The 14,166-nt window shown below is 48.1% G+C and overlaps 1 protein-coding gene across 1 annotated transcript; it reads right to left on the bottom strand.

The window, feature by feature from the left end:
• Positions 1 to 10,167: 10,167 nt before the first annotated feature.
• Positions 10,168 to 13,900, bottom strand: UBC (ubiquitin C). Its single transcript, XM_047828807.1, is given in 3 exon segments — positions 10,168 to 10,279; positions 10,282 to 12,751; positions 13,744 to 13,900. Coding segments are annotated over 2 exon segments (2,532 nt in total). The 5' UTR covers positions 12,749 to 12,751; positions 13,744 to 13,900; the 3' UTR covers positions 10,168 to 10,214.
• Between the last annotated feature and the right edge of the window lie 266 nt (positions 13,901 to 14,166).

Genomic DNA, 14,166 nt, shown 5'->3' with positions numbered 1-14,166 from the left:
TTTGATCGCTCTCTCCCTCTCTCTCTCAAAAAGAAATAAACGCCTTAAAAAATACAAATACAAATCTTCCCACATGAAAGGCTCTGTGACCACTCTCAGGTTCTCCACCTATTACCTAAACTCTGTTCCACGTCTTGCCTCCGCACGTATATTTTTTTTCCCCCACTTGGAGCATTTTTAAGCGTACGGTTCACGGCACGAAGGACACGCCCGCTGTTGTGCGGCCGTCACCTCCGTGCGTCTCCAGAGTTCTTTCATCTTCCCGAACTCAGACTCTGTCCCCATGAAACACTGACTCCCCAGTCCCCCCCCACCCGCCCCCCGCCAGCCCCTAGTGCCCACCATCCTGCTTTCTGTCCCTGTGAATGTGACTCCTCTGGGGACCTCATGTACGTGGAATCAGCCAGTAGCTGCCCCTTGTCACTGGCATATTTCACCTAGCGTGATGCCCTCCGGATTCGTCCATGTTGTAGCAGGTGTCGGAGTCCCCTTCCCCTTGGTGGCTGTTTCCTATTCCGTCGCATGGGTAGATGAGGTTTTGCTGCTCTGTTCATCCCTTGATAGAAGTCTGGGCTGTTGCCACCTTTTGGCTGCTGGAACAGTGCTGGTGTAAACACGGGCGTACCATAATTATCTTTAAGTGTTACACAGTTTAGCCGAAGTCAAGGGTCCTGCGTAGCCATGGCTGCAGAAATCTTGGGTCCCCAGAGCAGATCAGTCGAGCAGTCGCTGCGGATGAGGGCCAGGTGACAGCCCTTTACTGCTTCAGGCAAATGAACACGCTGTACCTGAAAACTAAGTCTCACTGAGAAACATCACACGTTTTCTTTGAAAGTGACACCCGGGTACCCTTATAGTTGGTCAATAGCTTCGAGCACTCCATATCCGATCTTGCCTCTGCTTCTCCATCCACCGTAGCTAATAATTAGCACACAGTTCAACACCTAATGACAGGTGAGGCAATCAACATAAACATCCAACGCCCTCCTGAAGGCCAAAGTCCCCAACTGATCCACAAAGGCCTTCGAGAAACGTTTTTCGCCTCGAGAGTGGATTTTGTCGCGTGAAATCGTGAATGAGGTCCTTCTTGCGTTGGGGGAAACTTAAAAATAGCGTCTGAATTCAAGCTGTTCTAAGATCCCATCATTCACCAAGCCAAGATCAAAGTTCGAGAAGCCCCGTGCTGGCTCACATGTGGGGAACCCGGCGCTCTTGGCAATCGGTGGCAGGAGTGCACATTTCTGTCACCTCTTTGCAGGGGGATTCGGCAAAGCCTGTGTAAATTTAAAACGTATATGCCCTTTGACCCAGCAAGTTGCCTTGAGAAGTTGGTTTTTCAGATATACATGCACAGGTGGGCAGAGATCTGTGCTAACAAGTCTTTGTCGCAGTGTTGATAGAACCAAAGTATCGGAAGCAACATGAACGTCCAACAATAGGGGATTGCTTAACTAAATTACGGCTCGTCTACACTGGCACCCATCCAGCAGAACCTTCTGTGATCATGGACTCGTCTCTGTCTGCGCTGTCCAGTATATTAGCCCAAACCCAACCTTTCTACTGGACACTTGAAATGTGGCTGGTGCAATTGAGGAACTCATTTCGTTAAATTTTAACTAATTTAAAGGTAAATAGGGGCGCCCGGGTGGCTCAGTCGGTTCAGCGTCCGACTTCGGCTCAGGTCATGATCTCGTGGCCCGTGGGTTCGAGCCCTGCATCGGGCTCTGTGCTGACAGCTCGGTCTGGAGCCTGCTTCGGATTCTGTGTCTCCCTCTCTCTCTTCCCCTCCCCTGCTTGTGCTCTCTCTCTCTCAAAAATAAATAAATAAACATTTTAAAAAATCAGAAAGAAAGAAAGAAAGAAAGAAAGAAAGAAAGAAAGAACTGCATCTCGCACCTAATAAATACGGCAGTGTCCTGGGCAGACGCGCGAAGTGATCTCCCCAGAACTTTTCTTCCCTTCAGCCTCGACTCAGCATGGGGGTGCCGTAAATCATTTATTCCCAAACTTTCAGGATTCTCTCGTGGCCAGGAAATCCTTGGGGCAAAAATGTCTAATCTGTTGTCAAGTATTGTTTTTTAATGAAAGAAAAACAAGACGGGGAGGGGGGCTAGACGGTTTTACTTCGGATGCCACAACCAAATACTAAATATTCCATATTGTATCTTACATTAAAATGTACCCACCTTTGGGGTGCGGGGCTGGCTTAGTGTGTAGAGTATATAGTTCTTGAACTCAGGGTTGTGAGTTTGAGCCCCATGTGGGGCATAGAGATTACTTAAAAATAAAATCTTAAAATAAATAAATAAACATTTTAGTAGCTACACAAGGTGACACAAAGTGATGCTCACCTCAAGTCTGAAGTAGGGAATTGTATCTAATGTGGGTAACTTTTACTGTTTTTATTTAATTTTTAGTTATTTGTTTATTTCTTTATTTATTTATTTTAGGATTTTATTTTTAAGTAATCTGTACACCCAACATGGAGTTAGAACCCACAACCCTGAGATCAAGAGTCACACACACATTCCACTGACTGAGCCAGCCTGGCCCCCCTCCTCAATCCTAAAATTCTCAAAGTCAAGTTTTCATATATTGGATACAGTGTACTTTTTTAGACGCTCAAGCAATGTAGCAGGCCTTAAAAACCCCAGCAACTGGGTCTATCGAATCTCATTGACCATATGACCCTGGAAAGAAAGAAAAATGAATTCTGATGACGTCCTACGTGAAATACATAACGTAAAAATCATTAGGTATCAAACCAGGTTTTCTTTAAACAGAAGCAATGATAGTTGGGAATTTGTAACATCTCTTCGAAAGAAAATACTGAAGACCAAGGCAATATGAAATTGATTTCATTGATTTTGAACAAGGCCAGATAATAATCGATCAGGGGCTCAATACGGGGATGGCGTCTACCTCCAAGATGATTCCAGTGGCCCCCACCTCCTGGTATTTATACCGTGCTGTCCCCTTCCACAGTGGGCAGGGCTGACCTGTGTAACCAATAGGATATTGTAGAAATGTAGGTGTGTGACTTCCAAGGCTAGATCATAAAAGACACCGCCTCCTCCACTATTTGCTTGAATGACTCACTCTGGGGGAGGCCAGCAGCCATGTTGGCTTACCAAGCCTTCATGCAAGACCTGCAACATCATCAGAGACTCAAACCAGATCCACTGGTCTGACTTGAACTCGGCTCAGGTCATGATCTCACGGTTCGAGGGATCATGTCCTGAGTCGGGTTCCATGCTGGCCGTGCAGAGCCTGCTTGGAATTCCCTCTCTCACTCTCTCTCTCCTCTCCCCCACTCATGGCTTTCTCTAAACAAACCTTTTTTTAAAAAGCAACTTAGGAAGGTCTTCCTCAAGGCAGTCATACACATTGCAGCACAGACTATTGGCATATGGGCTTAAAGGAAATATTGACCCTTCCACATTGGTTCACCCAGACTCTGGGGTCCACCTCCCTGCTCCCTCCTGCCTACATCTGAATTGGCCACTCCCCTGCCATAGTCCCTCTTGATAGGTTCCACTCTTCATTCCATAGAGCTCGGGGTTTCTTTTTTTTTTTTTTTTTTATTAACGTTTATTTATTTTTGAGACAGAGAGAGACAGAGCATGAACGGGGGAGGGGCAGAGAGAGAGGGAGACACAGAATCTGAAACAGGCCCTGGGCTCTGAGCTGTCAGCACAGAGCCCGACGCGGGGCTCGAACTCACAGACTGTGAGATCATGACCCGAGCTGAAGTCGGACGCTCAACCGACCGAGCCACCCAGGCGCCCCGAGCTCGGGTTTTCAACACATTTTAAGATTCATTTGATGGTTTGTAAATATGTCCTGTTTATTTTTTTAAAGATTTTAATTTTTTTAATGTTTATTTATTTGGGGGAGGGTGGAAAGAATGCGCAGGAGAGGGGCAGAGAGAGAGGGAGAGAGAGAATCCCAAGCAGGCTTCACATTGTCAGCGTGGAGTCCCACACGGGACTCGATCTCACAAATAGTGAGATCATCACCTGAGCCAAAATTAAGAGTCAGACGCTGAAACAACTAAGCCACCCAAGCACCCCAAGATTTTATTTTATTTATTTATTTATTTATTTATTTATTTATTTATTTATTTTTCTCAACGTTTATTTTTTTGGGGACAGAGAGAGACAGAGCATGAATGGGGGAGGGGCAGAGAGAGAGGGAGACACAGAATCAGAAACAGGCTCCAGGCTCTGAGCCATCAGCCCAGAGCCCGACGCGGGGCTCGAACTTCCGGGCCGCAAGATCATGACCTGGCTGAAGTCAGACGCTTAACCGACTGCGCCACCCAGGCGCCCCAAGATTTTATTTTTAAAGTAATCTCTACACCCAACATGGGGCTTGAACTTCCAACCCTGAGATCAAGAGTATCACGCTCCACCAACTGAGCCAGCCAGGTGCCCCAATATGTCCTGTTTACTATAACCATCTCTGAGAGATAAATGTGTCCTAATCATTGTTTATATTCCAACCACAAGAAGAAGAAACACAATAAGAACAACTAAAAATCTTAAAAAATAGATTCTACAGTTTCAACAACAATAAAATGAATGAACAGATAGTCCTATTCTGGGCAATGAAGGCATGTCTGCCATGGGGACATCCAGGAAAGATTTTTTTGTTTTGTTTTGTTTCTAATAAGAGTCACAGGAACGAGATGTGTCACTTTTTCTTCCTGTGGACATTGTCTGATCTGTATGTGATGTCCGGAACCGCTCAGCCATCTTGCTGACGACCCGAGAAAAAAAAGGCAACACAGAGGAGGCCAGAGTCCTGGCTCTGAGTGTCTTGTTATAAAGATAAATGTATTTCCCTAAGGTTTAGACCAGCTGGTTGAGTTTTCTATTATAGGAAACATTCTGATACAGTAGGGGCTCAATAAAGTTTTAATTGAGTAGATACCAACAGTTGCTAAAAATAGGATTCCCAATAGTAACTGGTAGAGGGGGAACCTTGAGTGGCTCAGTGGGTTGAGCCATCCAACTCTTGGTTTTGGACCAGGTCATGATCTCAGGGTTCATGGGTTCAAGCCCCACATCAGGCTCTGTGCTGACAGTGCAGAACCTGCTTGGTATTTTCTCTCTCCGCCCCCCCCCCATGCCCCTCCCCCACTCACTCTTTCTCTCTCAAAGTAAATAAAGTTAAGAAAATAAAATAATAGGGGTGCCTGCGTGGCTCAGTCGGTTAAGCACCAGACTTCAGCTCAGGTCATGATCTCGCATTTCGTGGGTTCAAGCCCCACATTGGACTCTGTGCTGACAGCTCAGAGCCTGCAGCCTGCTTCAGATTCTGTGTCTCCCTCTCTTTCTCTGCCCCTCTCCCGCTTGCACTCTGTCTCTCTCTCAAAAATAAATCTTAAAAAAATTTTTTTCATAAAATAATTTTAAAAATGTTTTAAATACATTTGAACTTCCTTAATACAATTCTTTGGTACCAGTTTGATTAAAAGGTATTCCACCGATTAAATGACAGCAACAGTTTACAACAGTGGTTCCCAACCCTGGCTTCACTTTTAGATCCACTAGGAGAGGGTTTTTTTGTTTTGTTTTGTTTTTTGTTTTTTTAAAGCTGATGCCTGGGCCCCCTTCCAGACCAAGCATTTAGTGTATCTGTTGAAAGCCCTCCGGCCCCATCTCTCCACTCGCTTATTGCACTCCAGCCATGCTGGTCTCTCTGTTCCTCAGATATGCCAAACCCTGCCAATACCGGGGCTCCTGAACTACCTTGTGCTGCCCCACCTTCTGCAAAGCTGCCTCCACTCATCTTTCAGGTCTCACTTAAGGAGTCTCCTCCCGGAAAGCCTCTCCTAACCATCAGATCATAAGTAGGATCCCAAACTTCTCCCATTCAATCCGATCATCTCTGCTGCTGTGTGTAATTATTTATTCTCAAATAAAGGAACAATTTATCTTAAATTTAAATTTATCTTATTTATTTATCTCGTTTGAATAAAGAACTTCAATACAAAACTAGAAAGAGCTAGATTTCAGGGACTTCAGATGATGTCCAGTCAGGACAGTCAAGGAAGGCTTTGTGCAACCAACCTTTGAAGCCGGCCTGGACGGATACGATTTGATTTGTTGAGGTCGGGGTTGGTGGTATTTTAGAAACAAGGAGCAGCTTGAGTGGAGAAAGGCGGAAAATGACAGGAAGCATATGGAGAAAAGAAAGTGGCCAGCAGATAAGGGAAGCAGGGAAGAGAGCATTTTGAGGGATTACATCTGATGAGATAGAGTCAGAAATAGAGGGCCTACATTGAATAATGGCTACATTAGATGTTGCGGAGTAATTCCAACTGGGGTGGAAAAGGAAGTGGCTGTAGGACTGGAAGAAAAAGGAGAACGTATAAGGCATTGGGGCGGGGGTGGGAGGGTGAAGGGGGTGGGAGGACGGAAAGGGTGAGACAGTTAAAAGCCTCACCAGGGAGAAAGGCAAAAACATAAATTGCTTGGTCAACCACAACCGCTTGGAGGCGCTGCGGGCCTCACGACTAAACCGAAGCCTGTCCTAGGGTTCCCTCTTCCGGCAGAAATAAGCACTGCACACTGAGATGGGGGATCATTGAAAGAAAGGCACTTGCCAGTCTCTAAACAGCATACCTCTGCGAGGGTCATATTTATAACTTGGCGAGGATTCTGTTGTGCTTTCAGACAAAACATGAAAAGGAACACTACTTTAAAATAAATGGGAGCCAGGGCGCCCGGGTGGCTCAGTCGGTGGAGCGTCCGACTTCAGCTCAGGTCATGATCTCACAGTCTGAGTTGGAGCCCCGCCTCCGCCTCTGTGCTGACAGCTTGGAGCCTGGGGCCTGCCTCGGATTCCGTGTCTCCCTCTCTCTCTGCCCGTCCCCCACTCATGCTCTGTCTGTCTCAAAAATCAAAACATTTAAAAAAAAAATAAATGAGATCCATGTGCTTTTCTTCTAGTTTATTCTAGACTTGCAACTGTATCTATGTAGGTGAATCCTTCCATAGCATTAATTCATGTGTGAAAGCAAAATTCGGGGTGCTTTGACCTATTACATCACTCGGTGAAACTGAACAAGTCTATGATCTCTGTTCTTTAACTCGACTCAGGACGCCTAAATGGCAGAAACACATCTTATTCATCACTGTGTCACTACAGTTCTGGATTTGTTGGCGGGGACCCTGTAAATGTTCCACTAGGGATTGTGCTGGCTAGGTGGTTTTATTCCTGAGAAAATGAGATAAAAGGCATTTTTCCTTCATAGAAAATGAAAAGATATTAGAACTCTGTCAAAACTATAAAAGATGTAAAGTGTAAACGCAAGGTGCAGGAGACTGCAAACCAGTATGCTGCTTTTTGTAGCAGGGGTTATTAAAAATTAGCGGTTGCCTGTATGTGTAGAGAGAAACTCTGAAAGTTCGTGGGGGCGGGGGAAGATGGGGGGTGGAGAACTGGGTGGAGACTTGTTATACACAGTTTTAAACTTTTTATGTCTCTGGAACACATGAAAGGTATTACCTACTCAAAAAATTAAAATAGAAAAGTATCATGGGACAACAAATAGTTATAAAAGTTAAGCTCTAAGGCCAATTTTTAATTACCCTGGAGAAACTTATTACATAGAAATCTCATTATTTATGCTATACTTTCAAAATATTAGTATAAAAGAGAGATGTGTAAAAGATGACTTTGCTACAGCACTGTAACAGCAAAAAACAAATGTTGGTGGAAAGGTTAAAGAAATTACAGGGCATCCATATAAGTGGAATAGCAAGAGTGTTAAAAAGAACGCAGGTCTAGATACGGTGGCATGAAAAAATGTCCATAACGACACAACTTTAAAAAAAGCTGAGAAACACTGCATTGCAAATGGTCCTATTTGTATGTGTACACACATGTGTATACATATGTATGTATATAAGTAACTATGGTGTATTTATTTTACAGTCCCCAAAAAGGACCAAACCTTAGAAGTAGCTATCACCGGGAAATAATCAGGAACTCAGGTGGACTATCTTGGACTTTATGATACACACAATGTATACCTTGTAATTAAAATAAGCAGCAAACCTATTCTAAACTCCTAAGAGTAGGCTTATATGGAACTCTCACTTTACACATCATTGATTTTAATGTGCTTCAACTTTTTAAATTTTTTTTTAATGTTTATTTTGGGAGAGAGGGAGAGAGCACGAGTGGGGAGGGACAGAGAAAAAGGGAGACAATTCCAAGCAGAGCCTGACCTGGGGCTCAAACCACAAACCAGAAGATCATGATCTGAGTGGAAATCAAGAGCCACCTAGGCACCCCTGTGCTCATAATTGTTTTTCAAAACTTTTCTAGTACTTACTCTTGTTAATTAGCAATTCCTTTCATTAAACTTGGCAGGCAGCACTTTAGTTCGAGGAACCAAGTATTATTGAGCATCCCCACCAGGGGTTAGTTTTATTAGGTTGGTGCTCTGATGCTCTTACGCTACAATGCCAAGACCCCTCTAGCTCTGCACAAGGCACTAAGGGTCTCTGTCTTAAGGGACATTGGGCTGTAACAATATGATCCAGCCCCATGTTCTCAAGAACTATTGTTAGCCCCTGAACCTCTTAGTTACAACACCTTAATTTGGAAGCTCAAACTCACGACCCTGAGATCAAGAGTTGCACATTCCAATGAGCCATACAGATGCCCCTGGAAAATTTTTAAAAGCCACTCATGGGGTGCCTAAGCAGCTCAGTCCATTAAGCGTCCAAGTTCAGCTCAGGTCCCCATCTCATGGTGAGTGGAGTGCTGCATCGGCTATATGTCAGCACAGGGCCCGTTTCAGATCCTCTGCCCTCTCATTCTCTACCCCTCCCCACCCCCCACCCCCATTTGTGTGCTCTCAAAAATATTTAAAACAAAACAAAACAAAACTCATCAGGGGTGTTTGAGTGGCTGCCGGGTAAGCACCTCTTGATCTCAGTTCAGGTCTCATTATCAGGGTCTTGAGTTCAAGCCCTGCACTAGGCCAAGAGCCTACTTCAAAATTAACTCTCACGGTTATTTATGAACCATGTACTGCCTGTTCTGCAGACTGGTGATTTTCAAGATGCTTTGGGGTTTTCCTACACTATAACGTTTGGAATGAGCACCTAATTTACACCACAGTGGTGCTAGTGGAGTTCCTGGGTCTTTCTTGTTTCTTGATAGATGTCAACTTATATGAATGAGTCATGGGACACTTAACTACATTTTGTGCACTTGTATCAACAAAGTGAAAAACTGCAACTAATGTAATTACCTAAGACTTAATAGGTTTCTCAAAAGGCATTTTCTAGTGCCTAAAGCGAAGACTGGTGACTTTTGGTAGACAACACAAAAATCTCCTGTACACCCAAGATTATATACGGATACCCTAAAACACCAGGGAAGTGGAAGGCAGTAGTGTTTTGGAGAATAGTCCCTTCTTTAAAGTTCTAATAGTTCTGATTTCTGGGGCACCTACCACCCAATGTCAATTCCCTACATTAAACAAGTTTCCCTGGACTTCCACCTTTGTTTGCAGTTGACACAAGGATCTGATTGGGTAAAAACTGCTATAAACTTTCCTAAGTGAAGACCAAGAGAATGTGGCCTCTTCTAACACTCTTCTATAAAAGCTTCATCTATAGTCACATGAATTTGAGGATCACTTTGACAACTTACCTCAGCAACTGCTAATATTTCAATCAGTAATTTTCATGATCTAAATAACCACGCATTCCTCAACTTTTGAGCATGATGCCATGCTTTTTATTACACATTACTTGCCATTATTTAAAAACATCTAGTCAAACGACTTTCTGTGTAACTCCATGTGAAACAGAGCTATGTATTAAAGCTGGCTCTTCTATAGATTCCACCTACAGGCTCTGCCATGACCACCTTCTTTTTAATATCACCTGATTGCTGGTAGCCCAGAACTTTCCCATTCTCAGATATCTCACAAACCAAGCCCCAATTCTGTATTTTTAAAACAAGTATAAATATAGCTATAGACATTCCACATGGAGAATTCTAACTGCAACCTTCCATTTTTACTGACCTTTCTTACCTCCTGGTTACTAGAATCATTTGATAGATTAAATTTCTTGATCCCTCAAACCCCATCCAAAATAAAAAGAACCCCTCACTGGCCAAAAACTCACACCATTTGGGAATGCAACAACTTTATTGAAAGAAAAGTGCAATGCATCTTGTCAAAGCTTACAGCAGGAACTTAGACACCTCCCCTCAAGCGCAGGACCAGGTGCAGAGTGGACTCCTTCTGGATGTTGTAGTCAGACAGGGTGCGCCCATCTTCCAGCTGTTTCCCGGCAAAGATCAACCTCTGCTGGTCAGGGGGAATGCCCTCTTTGTCCTGAATCTTCGCCTTGACATTCTCGATGGTGTCACTGGGCTCCACCTCCAGGGTGATGGTCTTGCCCGTCAAGGTCTTCACGAAGATCTGCATGCCCCCTCTGAGGCGGAGGACCAGGTGCAGAGTGGACTCCTTCTGGATGTTGTAGTCAGACAGGGTGCGCCCATCTTCCAGCTGTTTCCCGGCAAAGATCAACCTCTGCTGGTCAGGGGGGATGCCCTCTTTGTCCTGAATCTTCGCCTTGACATTCTCGATGGTGTCACTGGGCTCCACCTCCAGGGTGATGGTCTTGCCCGTCAAGGTCTTCACAAAGATCTGCATGCCCCCTCTGAGGCGGAGGACCAGGTGCAGAGTGGACTCCTTCTGGATGTTGTAGTCAGACAGGGTGCGCCCATCTTCCAGCTGTTTCCCGGCAAAGATCAACCTCTGCTGGTCAGGGGGGATGCCCTCTTTGTCCTGGATCTTCGCCTTGACATTCTCGATGGTGTCACTGGGCTCCACCTCCAGGGTGATGGTCTTGCCCGTCAAGGTCTTCACAAAGATCTGCATGCCCCCCCTGAGGCGGAGGACCAGGTGCAGAGTGGACTCCTTCTGGATGTTGTAGTCAGAAAGGGTGCGCCCATCTTCCAGCTGTTTCCCGGCAAAGATCAACCTCTGCTGGTCAGGGGGGATGCCCTCTTTGTCCTGGATCTTCGCCTTGACATTCTCGATGGTGTCACTGGGCTCCACCTCCAGGGTGATGGTCTTGCCCGTCAAGGTCTTCACGAAGATCTGCATGCCCCCTCTGAGGCGGAGGACCAGGTGCAGAGTGGACTCCTTCTGGATGTTGTAGTCAGAAAGGGTGCGCCCATCTTCCAGCTGTTTCCCGGCAAAGATCAACCTCTGCTGGTCAGGGGGGATGCCCTCTTTGTCCTGGATCTTCGCCTTGACATTCTCGATGGTGTCACTGGGCTCCACCTCCAGGGTGATGGTCTTGCCCGTCAAGGTCTTCACGAAGATCTGCATGCCTCCTCTGAGGCGGAGGACCAGGTGCAGAGTGGACTCCTTCTGGATGTTGTAGTCAGACAGGGTGCGCCCATCTTCCAGCTGTTTCCCGGCAAAGATCAACCTCTGCTGGTCAGGGGGGATGCCCTCTTTGTCCTGGATCTTCGCCTTGACATTCTCGATGGTGTCACTGGGCTCCACCTCCAGGGTGATGGTCTTGCCCGTCAAGGTCTTCACGAAGATCTGCATGCCCCCTCTGAGGCGGAGGACCAGGTGCAGAGTGGACTCCTTCTGGATGTTGTAGTCAGACAGGGTGCGCCCATCTTCCAGCTGTTTCCCGGCAAAGATCAACCTCTGCTGGTCAGGGGGGATGCCCTCTTTGTCCTGGATCTTCGCCTTGACATTCTCGATGGTGTCACTGGGCTCCACCTCCAGGGTGATGGTCTTGCCCGTCAAGGTCTTCACGAAGATCTGCATGCCCCCTCTGAGGCGGAGGACCAGGTGCAGAGTGGACTCCTTCTGGATGTTGTAGTCAGAAAGGGTGCGCCCATCTTCCAGCTGTTTCCCGGCAAAGATCAACCTCTGCTGGTCAGGGGGGATGCCCTCTTTGTCCTGGATCTTCGCCTTGACATTCTCGATGGTGTCACTGGGCTCCACCTCCAGGGTGATGGTCTTGCCCGTCAAGGTCTTCACGAAGATCTGCATGCCTCCTCTGAGGCGGAGGACCAGGTGCAGAGTGGACTCCTTCTGGATGTTGTAGTCAGACAGGGTGCGCCCATCTTCCAGCTGTTTCCCGGCAAAGATCAACCTCTGCTGGTCAGGGGGGATGCCCTCTTTGTCCTGGATCTTCGCCTTGACATTCTCGATGGTGTCACTGGGCTCCACCTCCAGGGTGATGGTCTTGCCCGTCAAGGTCTTCACGAAGATCTGCATGCCCCCTCTGAGGCGGAGGACCAGGTGCAGAGTGGACTCCTTCTGGATGTTGTAGTCAGAAAGGGTGCGCCCATCTTCCAGCTGTTTCCCGGCAAAGATCAACCTCTGCTGGTCAGGGGGGATGCCCTCTTTGTCCTGGATCTTCGCCTTGACATTCTCGATGGTGTCACTGGGCTCCACCTCCAGGGTGATGGTCTTGCCCGTCAAGGTCTTCACGAAGATCTGCATGCCCCCTCTGAGGCGGAGGACCAGGTGCAGAGTGGACTCCTTCTGGATGTTGTAGTCAGAAAGGGTGCGCCCATCTTCCAGCTGTTTCCCGGCAAAGATCAACCTCTGCTGGTCAGGGGGGATGCCCTCTTTCTCCTGGATCTTCCCTTTGACATTCTCGATGGTGTCACTGGGCTCCACCTCCAGGGTGATGGTCTTGCCCGTCAAGGTCTTCACGAAGATCTGCATGGTCTGTCACCAAAAAAAAAAACCAAAACAAAACGAATACAAAAAACCCAAGATTGTAATAAACAACTCACATGTGAACACATCTATAGCGTTAAAAGTAATAGGTCATCTTACAAGAGCCCAGTGACTAAACTAAACCTTGCCTGAGAAAAGAAACCCAACCAGGGGGATGCCGGTGACTCAAACCGTTAAGCACCGCCTCTTGGTTTCAGCTCGTCATGAACTCAGGGTTTCATGAGATTGAGCCCCAGCACTGAGCCAGCTTGGGATGCTCTCGCTCTCCCTCCCTCGGTCCCTCCCCACATGCTCTGGCCCCAGATAAATAAATAACCATAAAAACAAACGAAACAGAACAAAAAAAGCTCAACAACCCCGTTTCAGGCCCTGAGAGAGAGGATCCCAGCCAAGTGAAGGTGCTGTCTCACTTCTCTTGCTCTCCCCCTTCCCCCCCACTGATGTCTGTTCCCTGACGATTCTGCAGGGTCTCCCCCAGGCCCAAACCTTGTGTCCCGTGAGTGACAAAAGCGAGCCACACAAACGGCAGTGGGCGGCCCCACCCTGGATTGTGAGCCCACGCGGGGGTGACATCACGTGACCGACGGAGCGGGCGCGGGGCCGCGCAGGGTGGCACCGTCCCCGTAGCTTCCCCTCACTGCGACCAGAAACCCAGTCTCTTGCCAGCGCGGCCGCCAGACATTAAACGCCCCCCCCAACCGCCCCTCGCCGCGCGGAGCCCCAGCAAAGAGCCGTTAAAGCCTCACGGGCCCGTCGCGCTCTCTTCCGCTCCCAACCCCCTCCCCGCGTCTTCTCCCTCCAACCTCACAGCCCCGCTTATCCCACCCAGGCAGCGGGCACGGCCGCCATTTTGCTTCGTCCCTGCCCCTCAGAACCGCCCTGCTCGCCGGCCGCGTCGACTAAGACTCGGCTGCCGCTCCGCCGCCGGCGCGCCGCACGACCTCAAGCCCCCCGGGCCGGGGTAGCGGCCCGCTCCTCACCAAGCGGCTGTGGCGGCGACTCACACCGAAGAGCTGCAACGGAACTCCCGGCCCCCACGGAACTGCCTACGCCGCACCCGGCACCGCCTTATATAGCACTCGGTGGAACTGCTCCGCTGGATCCCTCCGCAGAAACGCCGAGAACGGACTACTTTTCTCCGCTCTTCCTACCCCGCCCCGGACAGACAAGGCAGTACCCCAGATCATCGAAGGCCCCCCCCCGCGTAGTGGTTTCCCGTGGAGACCCGGCGGCAGGGGAGAATCTGAGGAGGAGGGGGCCGCTGTGCTCGGCGCCCTCGCGGAGGGATCAGCGCGACTGTTGAGTGCGGCGTCCGCGGACGTGGCCGGCGCTCGACCTACGGAACGGGGCGGGGCGGGGCCGCGGGAGGTGCGAAAACCCGGCCTGGATTATCCCGGGCGCCC

The sequence above is a fragment of the Prionailurus viverrinus genome, chromosome D3 (assembly GCF_022837055.1).
Source record: "Prionailurus viverrinus isolate Anna chromosome D3, UM_Priviv_1.0, whole genome shotgun sequence".
Classification (NCBI taxonomy): Eukaryota; Metazoa; Chordata; class Mammalia; order Carnivora; family Felidae; genus Prionailurus; species Prionailurus viverrinus.
This window is presented reverse-complemented; position numbering and strand designations above follow the sequence as displayed.